The following is a 22,098-nucleotide window of genomic DNA, read 5'->3' as shown; positions in this document are numbered from 1 at the left end:
AATTATATGTTACAAACTATATGTTATTTCTAGAGCTGCGTTACTGAAAAATACGCTTTTCTTTTACAAACATGCTTGAACTTCAATACAAACCCACTTATGGAATCATTGATTATGATTGTTGGCCAAATTCAAAATACGTTGCTATTGATTTGCCCGACTACAGAATAACAAAGCCTAGTGATTACTATGATTCATGGCCCCTCTATTACCAGATATACACCCCTCTAAAACCTTTTCGACGTTATTTAAATAACTTGCTGCTTAGAGACCTCAGAGTAAGTTGTTTTAATGACGATAGACAAAATGATTATAGAGTAAACTTTTTTAGTTGAGACAGCACCAGTACGTTCATAAATATTGGAGTTGAGATCTGGATCTGGAATTGTGATTCATTAAATATTGTTAATTTAGTGGTGATTAGTAGATATAGTTTAAAGCATTAATCGGTTATACTAAATACGATTTTTTAATTTATATTCTTGCTCGATTTAGCAAATGTAGATTTTTTATTTTAAAATAAAATAACGTAAAATCTATTTATGAATCTATTATTGAAACAAAAATTCGGGGATTTTTTCAGATAATATTGAATAGAACAACACGTCATAAAAATCTATTCTCAATCCATTATTTTATTTCGTCAGTTCGGTCGCTTCAAGTCAAAGATAAGCTTTTTAGTTCGGTTCCCATCAGATGATCATCAATCAAAGATATATCCGTTTTCGGAAGTTATCTGAATTATTTTTATTTTTTGGTCTTCAAGACGCGATATTTTAGTGGATTTTTTTTGGGAAACGGTCATTCTCGGGCTACTTGTTCACGTTGATGAATCGAATCTTGCGATATGATTTATGAATGTTTTTCCTTCTAATCTCGGTATGAATTTATTTAACCAATATGATTCAAAAAGTGTGTTATAATAATATCAAAGATCATAGTGGTAGTAGAGAACCAATATTTTATTGTCAAAAACTCAAGTTCTTTATAATATTAATTTGGTGTAAAATCGTAGCTATTATAAATTAGAAAATATTAGATATTATATAAATTTAATTTCAACCATCGTAGGGTTAGACATCTTATCATCAGTATAGCTTAGTTTAGAATAATGAATATTATAAGTTATATACATTAATCAAAATGTCATTTTTCAGTTATTTTTCTTTCTCATTTTTTCTCCAAATATAATTCGGTATACCATTAAATACCATTTAAAAATAAATCAAAGAGTATAAAAACTTCTCAACTACTGAATTCATTTGTTAAAATCTCTAACTATCGAAAATTGACAGAAGATGAAAATATAAACTTATTATTAAACATCAATTAGGTATAATGTACTCGTGCAATAAGAATAGCTAAGTTAACTTAAATTAACATTATAACAACAGAAATAATGGCAAACGAAATTTGACATTTTTAGTTCAATTTCTTTCTAATTTTTATTTAGTATGAATATTTTCAGTCAGCATATATGATATTTCAGGTATTATTTTAAAACATTTAGATGCCATAATAAAATCAAATATCGTAAGTGCCTTTGAATTAATTTGTTCTAATGCAACTTTGACAAAAATTTGATCTGCAACTGTCAATAATTGATAATAGATAAAAAAGGGCCTATATTATTAAATTCAAATATATACACACACACACTTATATATATCATAGTTTAGAAATAACAATGTTTCAAATAGTGTATAACAGCAAAGTAATTTAGTTCGTTACAGTAAATTTAGTAATTCATTAAATAATATTTTTAATTAATTTTCTTACTCATTTTTATTCAGTATATATATTTTCACTCAGTATATATAATGTTTGAGATATAATACAGAAAATATTAAATACCATAGTAAAATCAAAGGTTATAAAAACCCTTAGGATTCAATTTTTTCTGACGATAAAATAGACAGGCATAGAATGTAATCATGTAAAAGTTGTGACTAATATGCGTTTCAAAATACCATAGAGCGCCACAAGTGGAAATATTTTTAGCATTAGATTTAAAATGTATATTTTAATTAAAAACATTTTATTTATAAAAATATATACATCTTAATTATAACATAAATACTATTTAAAAATTTAGTACTAAATAAAATTTTAAAAATGCTGAGATTAGATCTGATAATTCAGAGTTATTATAAATGGAAAATTTATTATAGGTATTATAGAGAAATACACTGGTGATTTTGTGTGATAATGGAATAACTGAAGACATTAATTAGTTTGTATGTAATTTATATCACCTTCAGTCAACATTAGTTTAAAAAATTATTTTTTCAACATTTCGTAATTAATCTCCTGTTCGTATAGGGTACAGCAAAAGTCCCGCTACCATTGACGCAATTTCCACTGAGTGGCAACAATGGAGTTATTATATTCAATAAATATTGTTACTTTTTCTTCTCGCTCTTGTGGCGTATATTTATCCATAATAAAATTTAGACGTCTCCACAACACAATGGTTAAAGCGTAACTACGCTAAATGTCACATAACTAAGATGGTGCGCAATCAAAATGGTTGCGGGACTTTTGCCGCACCCTATATATTGTTATTGTCTTAGATTTAATACAATAACTTTTATGTCCTGAAGTACAATTGATTTTATAAACATCATATCAATTAAAATCTTAGAATTTACTTGCTTAAAAAAATAAATATAATGAATGTGTAAATGGATTTGTATTATTAAATAAAAATATACATATTGTATAATTACATTAAAAGTACTATAGGCTTAGAATAATTTTTATTTATTACTATATAAAAATAGTGATGATAATCTGTGACTGTCAAAAATTGACAGTAGGTGAAAATGGACGTATTAAAATACCAATGTTATGCATATTATTACAACACAAGTACAGCCAAGATCAGAAATAGCAATATTACTAAGTCTGTATACTAACACGAAAGTAATTTTTAGTTTATTTCTGTAAATTTAGAAAAATATATTTTTACACCTGTGTTAGCGTCATCGGTGAGTCACAAACCGTCTGGAAACATTCAGATATTTTGCCACGCGTGAATTTGAGAACAACCTGAATCCAGATTATTAGATTCCGCGAGCCTTATGCGGTTAGACATCGCACGTCCGCGAACTTATGAGTCACCAGGTATAGTGCAATAGGGGCGTGCCCAACAGATATTTGGCGTTTGGTCAAGGATTATTTAAGAATTCGGGAAAAATTCAGGTGAGAAATTTCGGTCCTAGTGCGTTCAGTTTTGGTCAAAATCGTGATTCAAGAAGATAACATTCAAGTAAGTACAGATATTTTATTTTAATTTTTAAAGTTCGTTCGGAGTTTCTTAGCCTCAGAACAGAAAAAAAAGTTTCAAGAAACGTTTAATAATAAAAAAGTTGTTCCTAATAACTTAAGAGAAAATGAACACCATATTTTTTAACGTGTTCCTTATATTTTAAATCAATGTAGAAGCTCAAATTATTTGTGTTGTACTGTTTTTTTTAACTGAACAAAATATTTGTTTATATTTACTTATTAAGCTGTTTATTTATAATAAATTGAACAATATCTATACACGAAAATTAATATTATTTAATTATTATTATGCTATTTATCTCGATACTTAAAATATGTAAATATATCAATTGATTTTTATTTTTATTATTTAAATATCCTCTTCGGTCAAAAATAAATATGTTTTTCAGTTTTGATACTTTTTATTTCTGAGGCTATTTGATTCTCGATATTTTCATTAGTTGCAGTAATGAGTTTTGTTTTGTAGAATGATTGAAACACGATGGGATCCCATTCACGGCTATGACTACACGTACTGGCCGGATTCGAAATATTTCAAAAACTACAGATTCTCTCCTCCAATTACTATCACCGATGATTGGTCTTACAGATCCAGAGTATGGTTCCCATATTACTGGTCCACCAGAAGACTTTTCCAACACTATTTGGACTATAAACCATCTGACATCTCTCTCCGGGATGTGAGAGTAAGTATATCCATTTTCTCCGAATTCTTAATAAAATTAATTGATTTGAATTTTTAAAATATTTTTTTTGTAGTTAAGAAACAACTTATACTTCTAAGCCTGCTCGTGTTGTCTCAGGATGTTGTGGATATGTACAAATAATCAATCAAATCCGGAAATGAGTGTTGCTTACTAACGAACACATTTATTTGACTTGTCCAGCGAAGAAAAAACTCGAACGATATAACTTTGATTTTGATAAAACAACGGAAATAAAATCGTGTCTCAATATTTTCTAGTTTTATTTTCTTTCTGTCCCAATTCTTGCTATATATCATGTTTTAAATTTTAACTTAATACTTACAATAAACAAACTTAAGTAACAACTCGTACAGTTGTTTCTAATTTATCTAATATAATGTTTTTATATCGTTCGGATATCATATCTTATAAATCATATAAAGCTTTCACAAAATATTTTATTTATTTATAGTTATATAATAATATTCTTGTGTGCTTTATTTCTTGAAATTGATTTCTCAAATGCACTCAAGATATGTCTAATTGATAAAGGGCATTGGACAAAGTCTGTCGAATAAGAATTAGTTTATTGGGTTTATTATTATTTATTTCCTCTACTTCTTCAGCTTCGAAATAATTATTTATATTATGCTTTTTCCCGTTATTTTCGAAGCTGTTAGTTAAATTACTTTAAGTAATATTGGAGAGTGTTAAAATAGGGCGAATATGGCGGTTGTGGAAAATACGAAGAGCTATCGGCTCATAGTTCATGACTTTTGAGATGAATGGTCTTATATAAAAGTTTTAATAGCATTCAAATGTTCTTTTAAGTTTGACAATTTGGAATGGTGGAAGAAATTCCTTATTAAAAATTTCACTATTTCCTGTTTTAACACATTTTGGTTATAGTAACATATTATATTTAAAAAAGTTAAGTCTATTGATTACATTGATGATCATTTGACTCCAGTTCTATTATCAATCAACAAATGCCGGCAAGTTTAAATCTTACTCAAACTTTGAGACACTCTTTATATTACCAATTTTTATCGATATTGTCCGTTGCTTACAACACGAAAACTCCATTTTCAGCCAGCGCAATCCACATAATATGTTTGTTCTTGGTATAAATTCCTTGAACATATTTTCGCCTTTATGGCACACCTAAAATTACTTGAAATTTCATACGCCTTCCCGTCGTAAACCCAGACAAGTGGCATTTAAAGCATTTTAAACTCTAAAACGATATATCTGTATATATTGACTAAAAAATATTATGGAGCAATATTTCTCCTATTAATCGGTTTATTGCTGAACGTTATTAAAGAGTTTGTGGAAATTGTTTAAACAAATTTCCACTACATGTAAAACCGTTATTATTTTTATGATCTAGTTTTACGCGTGATACTTTTATTATTAGGTTTTACGGGATTATTAAATAGCGTTCTCTTTTCTGAGAATTACTTAATGGTATTTATAACAAGAACATTAAAATGTACGTCTATACTTGTTCTATAATAGTCAAAAATGGATGAAAAATAAAACTCTTAGTAACTTTAGTTTTTTAGTTATATTAATTAATTGAAGGATAAGTTTGAAAATACAATAAAGGTTTAAATTCTATCTCTGATATCCGAATCAGTAAGTCAACGAGACCAAGATGTTAGATGAACCTGAAAGTAAAAAGCAAATATAATAAGGAGAATGAAAAATATTTTAAGTCATTTTAGATATGCAAAAAGATACGTTAAATATGAAAATTCAACTCAAGATGGACCTCAGGTAAAGGAAAATGTGGAGATTTTTTCTTTAAACCACGGGAACAATTTTATGGTATTCATAAAATTTATCAAACCGTTCTATATTAGCGTAAAATTTTTATTACATCTTCCCTTAAATGATGACGTAACTATATACAAAAAATTTTTTATGGGGTACTTTATGGCTACTGTTTCTCGAATAATAGTATAAAGCTGCCACACAACCCAGTTTTTATTGACAAAGAGAATTGACTTCGTTTTGTAAGTTCCTTTAAACATATATCTTTTATCCAGATATAAAAAAGCTACTGAAACTCGTTTTCTGAAATAGCAGAGTTAATTGTTACAGAAAATTTAAACAAACACAATTTTGTAATATTTATTTTTCTAAGATAAACTTAAATTTATCATTATATATATTAATTGTATTTCGAAACTAATATTTGAACTGTGGCCGAAACTCAATATGAAGTCTAACGATATATGTGCATCATATTATAAAGTTGACTGTTGACAATTTCGGAAGCCATATTTCCAGTTGTTCGGGGCGTCTGTGAAATTGTTTACATGAGAGTTGTATGGAATTTCTCAGTCGTGCCACTATTACTTCGTCGAATTGTCTAGTAATATGTCTTCATTCACCAAACTGTAACTTTCGAAATGTAATCTGCGTAGTACTTAATTAAAAGTTACTTTCTTTATATGTATATTAATTCGTATTCTAGTATAATTATTAATATTAAATATAATCGGTGAATCGTAGCATCGCATATTGAAGTATATCATTAATAATATATGTATATAATTATTACTAAAAATTGAATATTTTATTCTAAACTAGAAATAAAATTATTTTTAAGTCTCTGATCGTTTTTTATACGCCAGGATAGTCAATATTGAAAAATATATGTTTTGATAAGTACCGATTATTTTATTTTGCATGCTTATATTAATACATATATACAGTTTATTTTACGAATCTAATTTGATTCGTTATATAGTATCAAATCAAAATATTAGTATCCATTTTTGTAGTAGATTAATTTTTATTCACTATTATTATTAATATTAAATATAATCGGTCAATCATAGGCTTATATATTATGAAGCAATGTAGTTTATATTGGTTTACTAAAATGTGATTTTTTTATTCAACATTTTATTCAGTACCATAACTAAAATTAGATTAAAACCGATGATCATTATTTATAGACTATGCTGTATTGTTGAGGAACTTCATATTTTGATATTTTCAATTATTTTGCATGTCTAAATCAAAATGAATAAATATTAATATGTTGTCGAAATAATTATTAATATTAAATATAATCGGCAAATCATAGCCTTATATATTACGAAGTAATATACTATATATAATTTTATTAAAATTTTCTTTTGTGTTCAACATTTTATTCAGAAATATAACTAAAATTAGTTTAAAACCTATGATCAGTAATATTTTAACAATTGTTTTATTTAGCATATTTAAATTTAAATTAATCATTGTAAATGTATAGCAGAAATATTTATTATAAGAATGTAATTTGTTACGTTATGATGATGTGCATAGATAATAGGAAAACGGTACAAACAACGATAGTAAACTGAGTGAATTTTTCAGAGAATGATCTACTTAAACTACCCCTACCGAACTCTCGATTATTATCCCGACTCGACTAGATATTATCGACCACTAACCCTTTATTACAACTACTATTATCCAGTTAGAAGTTTGAACTATTATTCTGACGTTTGGCCTTATTACCCGTACAATAGATACCTGTATTATAAGTACACTTTGCCATCTGATCGTTATTATCATCTGAAGGGTGTAAGTAAAAATCACGAAGTGATTTAAGATAATCATCAATGATTAATAAACTTATTAACGTAACACAATTAAACTTTTATATATAATAACGACAATATTGGATGTTTTAACATATGTTAATCATTAATATATTTACATATATTAATTTTTTTGAATATTTTTAATATTGGCAATGTGATTTTTAACATAGACCATAGAAAATTTGACCAAAGTAAGGTTATGTTGACTAAATTTTTGATCTAATTTTTCCATTATGGATTTTTATTTTTCGAAAGGGAAACAGCATGTTATAATTTAAACAAATGATAATTCAATAATATATAATGTAACTCTACTTACACTGTATAACAAATAAACATTCATATTTAAAGCCATAAAAATGAAACGAGAAAAGCTGATGATACAAAAAACAAAAAATACGGTTGCTAAATTTATTTTGTCGGCCCGTACTGTGCCTCAAGATAAAAGCTTTGGTTAATAACAGTCCCCATTTAACTGTGGCCAATTATCCACGCATATGTGTTTGTGTCGTTATTTAATATATTATAATGTTTGTTCAGTTTTGTGTGGTTGGTAAAGTTCAGCAAATGATTGATTACGCCAAAGTTAAAAAAAGTTGTTCTATATAAAATAACTTTAGGCTTTCAATGAAAGGTCACGAAAAATAATTAATTGGTTATTTTAAGGGGAGCTCTCAGGTTTTGTTATAGCACCGAAAAATGCTGCATTCCACTGTGGGACCATCGATATTTTTTGTATCCTGACATCGGATTATATGTTTTTAGATGTATAATTATTGAGGGATAGTATTTTTTGTTTTATTTTTTAACTCTATTGTTATTAAATGTACGAGGGTCATTCAATATATCCCCAGATAACGACATTTTAGGGATTGATTTAAATAGCTTCTTCGATTACGAGAGGTTCTCGTTTAGATATAGGAAGCTTCGAGATGAAGAGTAATACTGGGGCAAATCCTATGAATATTTTGGATCTTTAAAATCATTCGAAATTTGATTTACTAGTTTTAGCCACAAATTCTTTCATGGAATTTATTTATTCTTGCTAAAATGATGATGTTACAGGTTCTAGTTAATTTTATGGAAAAACTAAAATCATTATACCTTGAAATATACCTAAAATTATTGTGCACATTGGTTTCTAGACAATCAAAAAAATGGATTTTGTCGTATCATATGTCAGTCATTTTCGATTTTCGATGCTGAGGGTGTCATCTCTCTTCTAGAGGATATTCTTTAGAATGAATCAATAAATCTTTATTCAACAGGAAATTTAGATGTATATGTCAACTAATGCAAACTCAGCAGTACCGATTCATAGCTTTTAGCACAACTATTAGCTCAATTATCTCAATTTTTATTTATACTATGTAATTAAAATTCTTGAAACCGCTATACAATTTCTAATTTCATTCAATTTTATCGCAAATTTTTATATCCGGATGCCATGTATGGACCATGTATGTTATACATATAACAAACATTTTTATGTTTTATTATTGTAAGACACTCATGAGTTGCGAGTATACAGATTCATAAAAAGGAAAAATATATAATTTCCTAACGGTATCTTTTAATCCAGATTTCTCCTTAAATATCTGAACAGGATAAATTGTTGCTAGAAATGTTATTTGATACGAGGTCAAGGGCATGATAATACCTATTTGCTACAAAATAGTACAAAGTAATTCCTATTGAATTTACCTTTGAATAAAGGAACTAGTCATATAATCACAATGTTTGTATATTATATTTCAAAAATTATATAAATAAAATTTTGTTTATTAAAAACTAAACGCATCAGACCGATATAACAGAAGTATTACCTGGTTTTTTCTATTTTATTTTTAGTCAGATAAGTTATATTCGTTTTGTAAGAGGCTGATAAAGTTTTATCATTGTGTGTCATTAATAAATGTTGAAAACTTATTGTGAATTTGCCAGATATTCTCTGGCATTGTCCAATATTTGACGAGAAAAATTCGCCCGGCTACCGTTGTGATTCAGTCTACGCCTTCCAAGAAACTGAAAACAGTTAAATAGTTTGTAAAATTAGATTTAAATCACCAATATGACCGTAAGTACTACTTATGACATCATTTGCTGAATGTTTACAAGTACCAAGTTAGATGACGATACAGACTCAAAGTTTTGGATAAAATTAGTTCAGTAATCAATTAATCATTGTTGTTTATGATGATGGGATGGTAAGGACGGATAATTAAATATAATTCGAAAAGTAAAATTAAATTTAAAAAAAACGTATCAAACGTAAGAGGTATCACTGGTGATAATATGTTGGTATGATTTTGATGGAAGTTAGTGTTCAAGGCTGCAACATATTTTATACTCCAAATTTCGCTAGTTATGATAACTTTACCATCTCTTCGTTCTAATGCTTAATTTTTTGTTGAGAGCCGGAACTTCGATCTTAATTTAGAGTCTACGTCTCTAATTTTATTTGCAGAGGATAATTTATGTTCCCAGTCGAAGCAGTGGACTGTCGTACAGGGTTTACCCGACGGCATCTTATGTCCGTAATAAAATTTACAAACCGTTAAGCTTGTATTGCGACTACTACGAGCCTATTAGGTCTCTATATTGGAACAGTTCATACTGGCCCCTCTATAGGTCAGTGAGCTCGTTCATTGATGATTTGCCTAGCGCAAAAGGAACACGCCTTCAAAAAGTAAGTACTCAATATCACCGATTATGTTAAAACTAAAGAGAATACAGAATTTCGGACATTCACAAAAAAGGACTAGTTAATAAACCCAACTTTGGTTACAAATTGCTATGGTTTAGATGATTTTTGAAAAAATTAACATTGCAAAAATTGTTTTATTTTTGAGCACCATGGTGAGTATGATGACTTTTTATTGACCTCATATATATGCAATCATAGTATATATATCTAAATCAATTTATTACTAATTTTCCATTTCTCGCTAACTAACTTTTAGGAACTAAAGTTTATTAAAGAATTGTTGATAGTTTTCATAATATTTTTTGTACACAATCTTGTTTTCATTACATTATTGATTTGATTGCTTTAAAAAAATTTATTGTCCATAATGTCAACGTTTATTTGAAATTATTTTGTAGTAAAATAAATATAAAATTATTTACAATATTGTGTACAAGCTAGATTTACATGATTTCCAAAATTAATGACGCTTTGTGTGATACTATCATAACTTCACTTCATATTTATCTCATCGTGTATTAATATATGTTTTTTTGATTTTCTTTTACAGATATTTGATAATGAAACGAGTCTTATTCGGGCTGAAACTAACGCGTTATTGAGGAGAATTCATGATCCGGTTCCGCGTGTATCGCGTCTCAGCTGGCCACTTTCCTCGACCAAAAGGTAAGCTTTTAAATGAATCTTATTAGAAAGTAATGCTTATTGAACATAAACCTCTTACTGACAATCTGTTCATTATATTTTTGCAATGATTATTTCCACTTTTTAAACTATTGAGCTAAATTTAACTAGTCAAGTCAGCATGCTTATATTCTTAAACCTAAACTAATCAGCGTTTGATTGATCTGCTTACTGTTCACTGTTGAGAGTTATGAAGAGGAAACGATGTTGTAAAAAACACATTTTATTTTCTCTCTCCTTTGTTTATTTATTTAAGCGAATAATGTAACAAATATATGTAATGAGTGACAAAAAATTGAAATAATATAAAATCGATACGTATGGTGAAGAAAATTTTGAAATTAATTGAAATGACTTACTAAATCGTATATTTGGTTTTACCAATACCGTCCTCAGACCCAACTGATGATGATACAAAGGACTATATAAGAATTCTACTGTTCTTCTTGATATGAGTTTGTTCTTTGACGAAAATCGTGATTCGGTTATGGATGTTTCTTTATTCTGATTGATCTGTTTCTTGACAATTAATTTGCTTGACTATTCTGCTTCTGTTGATTATTGTTGTTGACTCTTCTTTCAGTTCTTAATTTTGATTGTTCTTACTTTTCAACACTGACGCTTGTTTTTGTTCTGTTCTGATCTTAGTCCATTTATGTTCTATTTCTCATACTGTTTTAAATTCTGATATTCTTCTGCTTATTCCATTTCTCACTCTTGTTTTTCCATTGGTTCTGACCTTTGGTTACCCATACAATAGTTAGCTGTAGTACACTTTGCCATCTGATCGTTATTATCATCTGAGGGTCTAAGTAGTAATGACGAAATGATCAAAGATAATCATCAATGATTAATAAACATATTAGCTTAACACATTTAAGCTTAATCGATAATAACGACAACATGTGGTGTTTTAACATATTTTAATAATTAATATATATATATATATATATAATATAATATATATATATATATATATTATAATGTTTGATCAGTTTTGTGTGGTTGGTAAACTTCAGCAAATGATTGATTACGTCAAACTTCAAAAAAGTTGTTTTATATAAAATAACTTTAGGCATTCAATGAAAGGTCACGAAAAATAATTAATTGGTTGATTTAAGGGTAGCGCTCAGGTTTTGTTATAGCACCGAAAAATGCTGCATACCACTGTGGGGTGTCATCGAGTTTTTTTTTGTATTCTGACACTGGATAATATGTATTTAGATATATAATTGTTCTTTGCTCATTCGGATTTCACTCTCATTCTTCCATTGGTTCTTCACTATCGATCTACCGTGTTTTATTGCTGAACGTCCTCTCTCGAGTTTCTGTTGATGGCTAAGAAAGTTGGTTCAAGAAACACTTTTCTGCAGCCAGATTCGATCAAATGCTCAGGGAGGGAATGACTCTTCCAGTCAGACTTTCTTACGCGAATGGAAGATGAACTCTTAATAAATGCTGATATGTGAAGTATATTGTCATTAAATTTCTTTGTGTATCTTCACAATTTCACTATGTAGGTTTACACTGCTTTTAAATATTGTTTGTATGGTAACATTTAGCTGAGTAACTGTTAAGTTAATACACAGCTCTGCTTATTTCCTTTAGGCCTACTCTTTTACTTCCAATATCATTTTTTTTTACTCTTTGTGATTTTACAATCTGCCCTATGGGCAATAAGTATTTCTTATGTCTATATTATATTTACATGACATGCTGAAAATCACTTCATTAAGCGATCTTCTGTATAAAATATTATCTTAATTAATTAGTCTTATTCTAAAGCTTATTCTAAAGTTTATATATGTCCAGTAATCAGATCAGGTGGTGTTGAAAGTGTTAGTCTACGCACTTCACTATCACGTCGCATATTTAGCTGATTAGCGAGTACATTGGGATGCACTGACGCTCTTTCGAAGTACTTCACACAAACACGTTGAATTACACTCGTTTTAGATTCTAGAAGAATATCGCGTTGTATAACTTTCTTTGAAATATAGTACGGAGCATCAACAATAGCACGCAACACTTTATTTTGGAACCGTTGAATGATGATTAGATTTGCCACTGTGGTACCCCATAGTTGGATTCCATATGATCAAATTGGCTTAAGTATAGACTCATACAGCAACACCTTATGTTGATGATTTACGTCTAATGATAACTTGGATTTACGCCCGATGAGCCAATACATTTGAGATAATATCAGTCGAAGTTGTTTTGGTTTATAGAGTACCAATATCATGACCGAATGTTTTGCTGTGATTACTTCTTCTTTCCAAATAACTAGAATTTAATCCCGAAATAATTAAATGTCGTAATTGATATAAACCTTCATTGACAATATTGCGATATTTATTATATCTAGTATCAATGGGAGGTGAAGCAAATAAATAGTTCCTATTATTTATGTTGATCTGGTACTTAAGATAATTTTGTAGGTAAATTTTTTTACATTAGATGTCTGAATTGATTTTTTCAGATTTTTTTTTGGGGATTTTAAATAATTTTTGTGGTCTTTTACGATATTGAAAGGTTTTGAGATACGGTTTCAGTATATTGGAATCAAAACAACTTAAAACGATGTAAGTCTACTTAAATAACTTAATCTCTTAGAGTAACAAGGTTTTTAGGAGAACTAATAAATAACATATTTGACACTTTATTGAATACGAACATATTATACATAGCATAGATTATATCTGGTAATTTCGAACTTCTGTTCGAGGATAGCCTTGATTGTTTGAATGAAAGCTCAATGCAAGAGCAACAAAAGCTTGTAAATAGGAATGAACAGTTGTTTCTAAACTTGAATTAACGATACGTTGATAAAGCACAAATTAGGTGTATCAATAACTACGTTTTTCTCACCGATAGCTTAAACGTGAAAAGCTGTAGATAGGACATCTAATATAGACAAAAGAAGAAACCCATTTTAAAAAATTCTTATGCATTTTATGGGATATGAAGGGTTTGTTTTTTATTATGAATTCTTGCAATTACGTTGGATGAAGTAAGCTAGCAATTGAACAAATAGGATGAAGAATTAAATTAGTAAAGGCCAGTTGTTGGATAATGAAGTAGGCAAATCATTCTGCTATATGACAACGATAGATCTCACCTTGCACACATGACTCATAACGTTATGTTCAACTTAGGATAGAAGGTTTTCTCACGCATTTTCATCTGACTTAACTATTCGTCCACTATTTATTTTAAAAGTTAAATGATGGAAAGTGTGGAAAAAGCTGCAAGGTTTTTTAGATGTCATTCGTATTTGTTATTTTTTACCTGAGAGATTAACTATATATAAAATAATGGACAGTGTTTTCAGGGTTGAATTAATTATTTATTTTTTTTTAAGCCAAGTTTTTCTAATTATTTTAAAAGGGAATACAAGTATAAAAATAAATATGTTGTTTATTTGTAAATATTAATTACTAATGATGTTAAAAATTCTAATTACATAAAGTGTCTTAAGACATGTTTATATTTGTTTAGTGTACTGTATGAACGTGAGGAATACTAGGATGAGTGAGTTTTAAGAAATAAATTCCTAAATTATGTGCTAATAACTCTCAAATTAATACATCAAATATACCTTTAAATTTCGTTTCAAACAATGATATATATTATAGAGTAGTTTTAGTAATTTCATTATAATAATATGTAGTTAATTCTAATAATATATTTTTGTTTCAGATATTACAGTGAAATACCAGCTAGGTATTCCAGTGACAATTATATTCAAAAATTATTGGTGACTTCGCCATTTAACGAAAAAGTTAGTTATACTACTTATTATAGCGAACCAGTAAGAAAATATATTGGTAAGTCTTCGGATTCCGTTGATCCTCAAAAACGATCGAATTGCAGTCGAATTAGAACAAGAATTACAGCCGCTTATAGCTAAAGGCTTCGCATCCCCATATATCGCTTTATCTCAGCTATAAATCTCGATACGTTTTCTTTATTTACATAAACTATAAATGAAGGCAATAAAAATAAATAATATGTCTTTCTCATGATCTTACCCGTGTTATTTTGGGCCGGTCTATGCGATTGCGACAGTTGCAAATGGCGTAAGGAATGTCTACTTTGAAAATTGGTACTCACTCTGATCTAAGTAGTAGTAATATTTTCTCTAGAAGTTATTTTCTTGGTGTTTTTAGACATTTCAATAATATGATACGAGAAAAATGTTTAATGCAAAGAGATAGAGTTTTTGGCGTTCATGTTAGTCTTTTCAACAAGAGTCTAATTCTTGAAACTCTTGACATGCTACGTTGCCAGTTCTTGTAATATAAACGTATATTTGAAGAATTTGGTATAAATACTGTAAATTATCTTGAATTCATAAAATTAACCTAAAATTTCCCTATAAACTTAAATTGAAATTCTTCGGTATAATTCTCATTTTTTATAATATTATAGATGTTATATAAATAACCTTTTAAAGAATAAGAAGGAAAGGAAAATGAAGTAATATGTAAGATAACAAATATAATTTATTGATCAATATATAAATATGACAGTAACAAACAAAAAACAAAAGTTATAATTATTTGAAAATATGCGATAATCTCTTTTTCACACCACCCATGATGTAGGCACACTTTTTTTATGTTGTCCCCTTTTAAGTCTGTGTATCAACATCAATGTATCTTCATAATCACACTTAGACTAAGTTTAATTTTTCTAATTTTTTACTCTCTTACTAATCTAAATTATTTCTGAGTTTATCCAATATGGCGTTCATAGGAATTTTAGGAAAATATGTTGTGAACTTTTCTATATTTTCTGTCAGGACAGTCGATTAGGTGTGACTTCGTAACTGATGATTGTATTATCGAGATTACATTTTGGATAACAGTTGATAATATGAAGAGTCCGTACAAAACCACTAATGGGTTTCAGCCGTATTAATTAATTCAAAAGGCATTGTTTTATAATAATAACTTTATTTTACTAAAATTAGTATGACTTTGGGTTCGCATGACCGGAGACCCATTGAGCATTTTGTTAGTTACAATTATCAGGTTGATTTGTTAGTAAACCCGTAGAATAACAGAGAGTAAATTCAATAGGTGCATCTGGACAACAGTTTTGCAACGCCCAATATCCAGATGGTATTGTGATAACTATTCTGGTAATTCCATTGGTTAGTTTAAATATGTATTAAAGACACCTGTAAGGAACAAAAATATGAAGTCACTTGATTCGTTCTAAAAAAAAAATTACCATGCAGATGCATCACGTGGTACCATGACATCACGTGACTAAACCCTGACGATTTTGTTTAAAATTAAATTGAACTAAAAACCTAAAATTAATTTCTCAAAACAAATTTATCAATTAAAATGCAATAGAAACATAAAAGGTATATATAGAAACAATTATCCTGAAAGTCACAAAATTACAAAGAAAAGTTTTAAAATTTATATATAATAAAATATGTGTAATTCTTCAATCTTAGCGAAGTTGCTAACGGTGGAGTGAGATATTGTCTTGTCTCTATAAACTTTATGCCATGTTGATCTACAACGTTAGCCATAACAGATTATAAACAAAAATTTCACTAAACTTCTTTTTTAAATATAATTGTTGGGGCTTGTGTAGTTTTGATTTTCGTGATTTCTAATAGATCCAAAACAAAAATCCAAACTGTTTTACCTTATTCCACAATATATCGATTTGGATATTTTGGCGAAATATATTTCTTCAAATAAATTTACCCATTAAAATTTTGATGCTATTTTAATTAGCATATTTTTAATATGCAATGCAATTTTACACAATTTAAATATTGACTGACCTTGAGATGCAAATCTTTTTATAGTGTAGTAACTTTTATCTTCATATTTTCGACATTTTTTCATTTGAACACATGTTGGGTTTATCTCTCCCTCTATCTCTCTATATTTACAAGACTTATCTACATTTTTAAAGACTCGAAAACATCTTCAAAGGAAAATGATATCTTGTTATATTGCTCTCTATCCACTCAATTACACTTCTCAAAAAACTTAGAAAGTAATTTTGATTATAATGTAATTAGGTAAACGTAGAAAAACGCTAAAAGCACTGTTCTGTGTGCAAAAAAAAACCTACAATAGTTTATAAAGTTAATCTTCTTTTTCTATCATATTTTTACGCCTTTTAATTATGTGTTATTATTATATGTTTTATATGTTATTCTACTCTCAGTTCTTATATTTACTTTCTGAAGATTTATTATACTTATAAATATTTTTAATTGTTTAAAACAATCTTGATGGTTTCTTATTATTTTTAGTTACACAACCATATAAAATTAAACACGCCATGAATCTTAATAGAGAGTCTTCGGGATCAACTTGGTTTTTTAATTATCTGGCTATCTGAGTTTAATTCTTTTTAATTAAAGATGTCCCTATCGTCTGACGATGTTTAGTTCTAGGGAACCGAAAAGCAAAATATATAATTTACTGAGAGTAGATCCGATTTCAATGTTCCGTGGAATTTTTGGACGTGAAGTGGAGTAAATTGTTGCTATAAAAGGTTTTTGATATATTGTTAAGAGTGCAATAATGCCGGATACTTGGTACAAAATAACAATTAAGTAGTTCCCTTGGATTTAGTTTTGAAAATTACTTTATTCTGATGCTAAAATAAACAGTAACGGATTCGATTATTTTATTCCATACGTACAATGATCTAATAATTCATAGACTAGATTATGCTAGTTCATGATATCGTTCAAGTTTCAAATGTTTTTCTGGTATTTTTAATTTTAATATGAGATTTTTGGTAAAACTTAGGTATTTTGGCCTTTTGTACTAAAACATTGTACTCTGTATTATATGTTTTTTATACTGTAATATATGAATGATTTCATTGTCTTGTTCAGGTAGTTATCACTTTTCTGTATTTTTGTTTTTGTTTTATAATTTCGGCTGAATTACTGTAACAAAATAGCGATGCAGATCCCCCCCAAAATATGTAATAATCATGTTTCATAATTTAATGTGACTGTGTGTTGTTCAGCGTTCAATAAGAACGTTAGATCCGTTTATACTGCATCACCTTTCAAGAGATTTCTGTTTTTATTAGGAATAATTTATGGTATTTTATACTATACACTTTGCTTAGTCTGCTCTATATGATTTTTATGTGTTCTCTAAGGTGAAATTTACGTTTAAAATAATATAATATTTCATACGCTTGAAGCTCTGGGAAAAAAGCATACAGAAAATCATACTTGCAGCATTATTTTCAATACTGAAAGGTTCTCATGTTTAGAAAGCGAATATATTTTGAACGAAGTGATGGCTCTATGGTTATAAATTTAAAATAGAAAAGGTCTCACGGTATCAGTCTCGTTATTTTATAGCTACACATTTATTTATATTTATTGCCCTCATTTGTTTAATATTACTCCATACCAAAAATATCAGAATTCATTTCGATATGCATAGTAAAATTTTAATTAAAGTCCGTCAAAATTTACCACAAAATTCGTTGTTATAATTTCCGATTTTGAATCAAACAGATAGATACCTTAAAATATCTATTTTTAAATTATCGATATAAAAAACAAGTATTATTTAAACAAACTAGTCAGACAATATTGTGTTGTTTTTAAAACTAATTTTGTTTTGTATTTCGTAATATTTTCAATTAATTTGCATAAGCTAGTGAGGCAAGCTCGTTACTTTGTATACACTTTTTGTTATGAAAATGTCTTAAACACAGTTCCCAAGAAAATTAAAGTTTTATCTAGTTCGTCTTGCTATTAATATAATTATTGCATACATCTACTTAAAGTAGCTTGCTTATATTGACAGAAGTGATTAGTGTTGGTTATAAGGACTGTGAATTAATTTTGAGGCATTTCGAGGCAATAATCGAATGTTATATATTGATAAATTACAAAATCGTTGGCAAAAATAGTCAAAGGGATAAAATGTGTAAAAGTTACAGGAGACATGTTATTGTAATTTTGAAGAAAAGCGTTTAACGAATATTGTTTTAGATTGATGTCTCCAAGTTACAGTGTACTAGATTCCAATTGTTTTGACAGTGTTGCCGCGTTTGTTGACTGGCTTTTCGATAACCTGTAAGACGTTGTTGATAGTTATAAAATTCAACCAAGACCGCTATAGACATCTTTTGTAAGCATTTAGATATACATTTTTATGGATATTGCAATATGTCTTCACCATAAAACATTTTTTTGGCTTAAACGTATACAATTACTATCTCATCCTCAAAGACAATTTGAGTTACGAAATGTTTTTACTTGTAATATTAGTTACAATCGCCAAATCGTATATTCGTCAAAATCGTTATTGACTGTTTGGAATATCCCAGATGATATTCAGCAGAAGTATTAATTTATTTAAACAGACATTCTGCAAAAACTGTCTGCTAATTAGCTATCTGTTGTTCAAGTTTCAGAACGTTATACAGGGTCAATCGAGAAATAGTATTATGTAAAAATTTTGTACTTGTTCTTAAGTTGTTTTGTCTCAAGAGGCCGGTATTATGGGCCGCTAGTTCTTGGTCGATTTCTTATCATGATAGCACGGATTATGAATTCATCGCCACTAAACATTCACATTACATCATTTCATAGCCTCCATTAGTCTGTTTTAACTTTATCAGACTACTATATTTCAAATTATCTTAAAAAAACGTTATTATACTATAATAAATATGAAAAAATAGTGCAATAACAATGATAAAGAACATCTACTGCAAATTTTTTAAAATTCATTCACAGTCCTTGTTTTACTATGTCAATGTTAATTAATATCATTATTTATTATATGACCACGCCGGTTATCAGTGTTTGACAGCGCTTCAGCATCAAGCATCTTCCACCAGCCGCATATCCACCATCACAGCTTTCTTATCGCTTGCCAGCATCCCCCATAATGTCCAACGGATTTGCGTGTGACTAAAACAAATCTTTAGGCACTGGTCGTTTAGCTGCTGTGTCATATGCAGGAGGAAGGGCGTATGACAGGAGACCATACGTCTACTTGTACGATAACCCACTTCAGAGCGATATCCAACTCTTGAGCTACTACATCAACAAATTCAAGCAGGAGAAAACTTTCGACTCCTCCAAAGGTAACTATGTTCAGTAGAAACCCAAATGTAGCGAATGAACTAACAAGATGTGCGATATCGAACCATCATTAAATATTATATTTCTCGCAAAAATGTTGGTACTTTTAATTTATTAAAATACTAACTTCTTTCTTTCTAATTTTCAAATTATCTTATATTTAATTTATCAAGACAAATCTAATTACTACATACTAATTTGAAAACTATTTCAGTCCATATTAATGTTAACATAATCAAATAAATAAGCTACTAATAACTAACTATTTTTACAACAATTTTCTAATATTAAAAACTCATAAGATGTAGTTTAAAATAAAAATGGTTCAATTAAAGGTCAGAATATTAATTAATTAAAGTAAAAGGAAATTCAAAATCTAGGAAAATATAATTTAGAACTTCATATTGAATAATTATGATAGTAATAATACATTTGAGTTATCGATATTGCACATTTATTGTTTTTTATTCCTTTACCTACTTAGTTTTCTATTAATAAACACTAAAACACTCTACATATTGCTTCCATTATATTAAATAGGTGGAAATGTATCTGGTTTTAATTGCCAAGTTAATTCAAATTGTATTAAAAACTCGCTAAACTGGTGGAACCCTTATTTAGAAATAATCACAGTAACATTTCCCGAACATTTGTGTTGAATTTCTCTTAAATACAAGTACCAATAACTAAATTTCAGCTAATTAAGAACTTGATTAAACCAATTACATTTTACAGAAGATAAGTTGGTGTAAACCAGTGTTAAAAGGTGAATTGTTTAGAATGGTAAAAATGTTTCCTAAATTCGTATATATATCTTAATATATATTTAATTGAGTATATTTTTGTAGGTAGCTTTATTAAAATAACTGATTTGATTTTTTATACAAGATATACTGATCAAAGACATTCTAAAATAGCTTTCAATCAAGTGAATTTTGTACCACAGCGTCTATATGATTAATGTAATTACCTAAACATATATGTTTATATTAAATATTCCTAAGTTTAATAAGTTACAATATAAATTTCGTTAACTATTTGACGTATGCTTCAACACTTAAGATAATACTGAGTAGATATTTTAAAATTCCTATATGTATAAGGGTTGTCTTTTATATTACGGTATTTTATATTTTATAATAAGTCGAAAACAACATCCGGTTAATGAAACTAAATAGTGAAATTATAATTTAATTGATATACCATGAAAAAGACAGCTATTTAAAATAGATATTATTCTCATGGAGGTAATAATATTAGTAATGAATAATTTTTTCTCACAATCCCGAAATTTATAAGACAACCAATATAAATCCAATTAATCTAAAATCAGATACATTTTTACCAGAAAATATACCAACACCTCTAAACACCCACTAGATTAGTTTTATTTTCTCTCAAATAAAAATCAATTTTAACAAGCAGTCGCTAACTGTGTGTATTGATGTTGTGGTTTTCTTTCCTTCCAGCTGAAAGTAAAAAAATTGAAGTTGAGGAAAAGCCAGTAATTACCGAAGTTACTGATTCTGAACCCTCCGCTGAATAATCCCTCACAATCCCCTTATTTACTTCATTTTTTTCTCTGTTTGAACTTTTACCTCTCTATTCTTCCCACACCAACCAGTCAAGGGTGCACAACACATTTTATTTTTGATATACGTTTTTATTTTGTTTCGTTATTAATTTTAAGCTACGATATTTAAGTGTATACTTTATTTCATGAATGGATAAATAACAAGCTTTATATAATGTTTTCGTTTCATTATCGTCATATTGTGAGGTAAAGAATGCATACGCTATAATTATAAACGAATACCATGTTAGAGTCACTGAAAGTTTTCGAGTAATATTCATGTTTATGTAACAAATTGTAAATATTTGTGTATATATATATACGATCTGCGTGGTATTGATTTGCAATGTGTTCAACTAAAAATAATAAATAAAATCACTTTTTGGTATGAAATTTGTTTTATTTTCCCTATTGTAATTATGTTTATTTTA

At 28.3% G+C, this 22,098-nt stretch overlaps 1 protein-coding gene and 2 long non-coding RNA genes across 4 annotated transcripts in view; all 3 read left to right on the top strand.

Annotated features, from left to right (window-relative positions):
- The window catches only part of LOC143200521 (uncharacterized), a 182,831-nt gene that overhangs the window by 120,707 nt on the left and 40,026 nt on the right, over window positions 1-22,098 (top strand). Inside the window, exons 5-9 of the mRNA XM_076410960.1 lie at window positions 7,359-7,568; window positions 10,056-10,277; window positions 10,846-10,961; window positions 14,682-14,809; window positions 19,938-20,096. Coding sequence (XP_076267075.1) covers window positions 7,359-7,568; window positions 10,056-10,277; window positions 10,846-10,961; window positions 14,682-14,809; window positions 19,938-20,096 — 835 coding nt within the window. The remainder of the gene's footprint in view (window positions 1-7,358; window positions 7,569-10,055; window positions 10,278-10,845; window positions 10,962-14,681; window positions 14,810-19,937; window positions 20,097-22,098) is intronic.
- LOC143200533 (uncharacterized) lies at window positions 68-539 on the top strand. Its single transcript, XR_013006751.1, has 2 exons — window positions 68-278; window positions 332-539. It is a non-coding gene; the product is annotated as an uncharacterized LOC143200533 (long non-coding RNA).
- Window positions 3,087-4,247, top strand: LOC143200529 (uncharacterized). Of its 2 annotated transcripts, none has more exons than XR_013006747.1 (3): window positions 3,087-3,204; window positions 3,758-3,977; window positions 4,051-4,247. It is a non-coding gene; the product is annotated as an uncharacterized LOC143200529 (long non-coding RNA). The 2 variants fall into 2 exon arrangements; XR_013006746.1 differs by having other exon boundaries at window positions 3,130-3,271.

The sequence above is a fragment of the Rhynchophorus ferrugineus genome, unplaced genomic scaffold, assembly GCF_030347505.1.
Source record: "Rhynchophorus ferrugineus isolate W39M unplaced genomic scaffold, kcgeb_rfMv2 rfM8, whole genome shotgun sequence".
Lineage (NCBI taxonomy): Eukaryota > Metazoa > Arthropoda > Insecta > Coleoptera > Curculionidae > Rhynchophorus > Rhynchophorus ferrugineus.
This window is presented reverse-complemented; position numbering and strand designations above follow the sequence as displayed.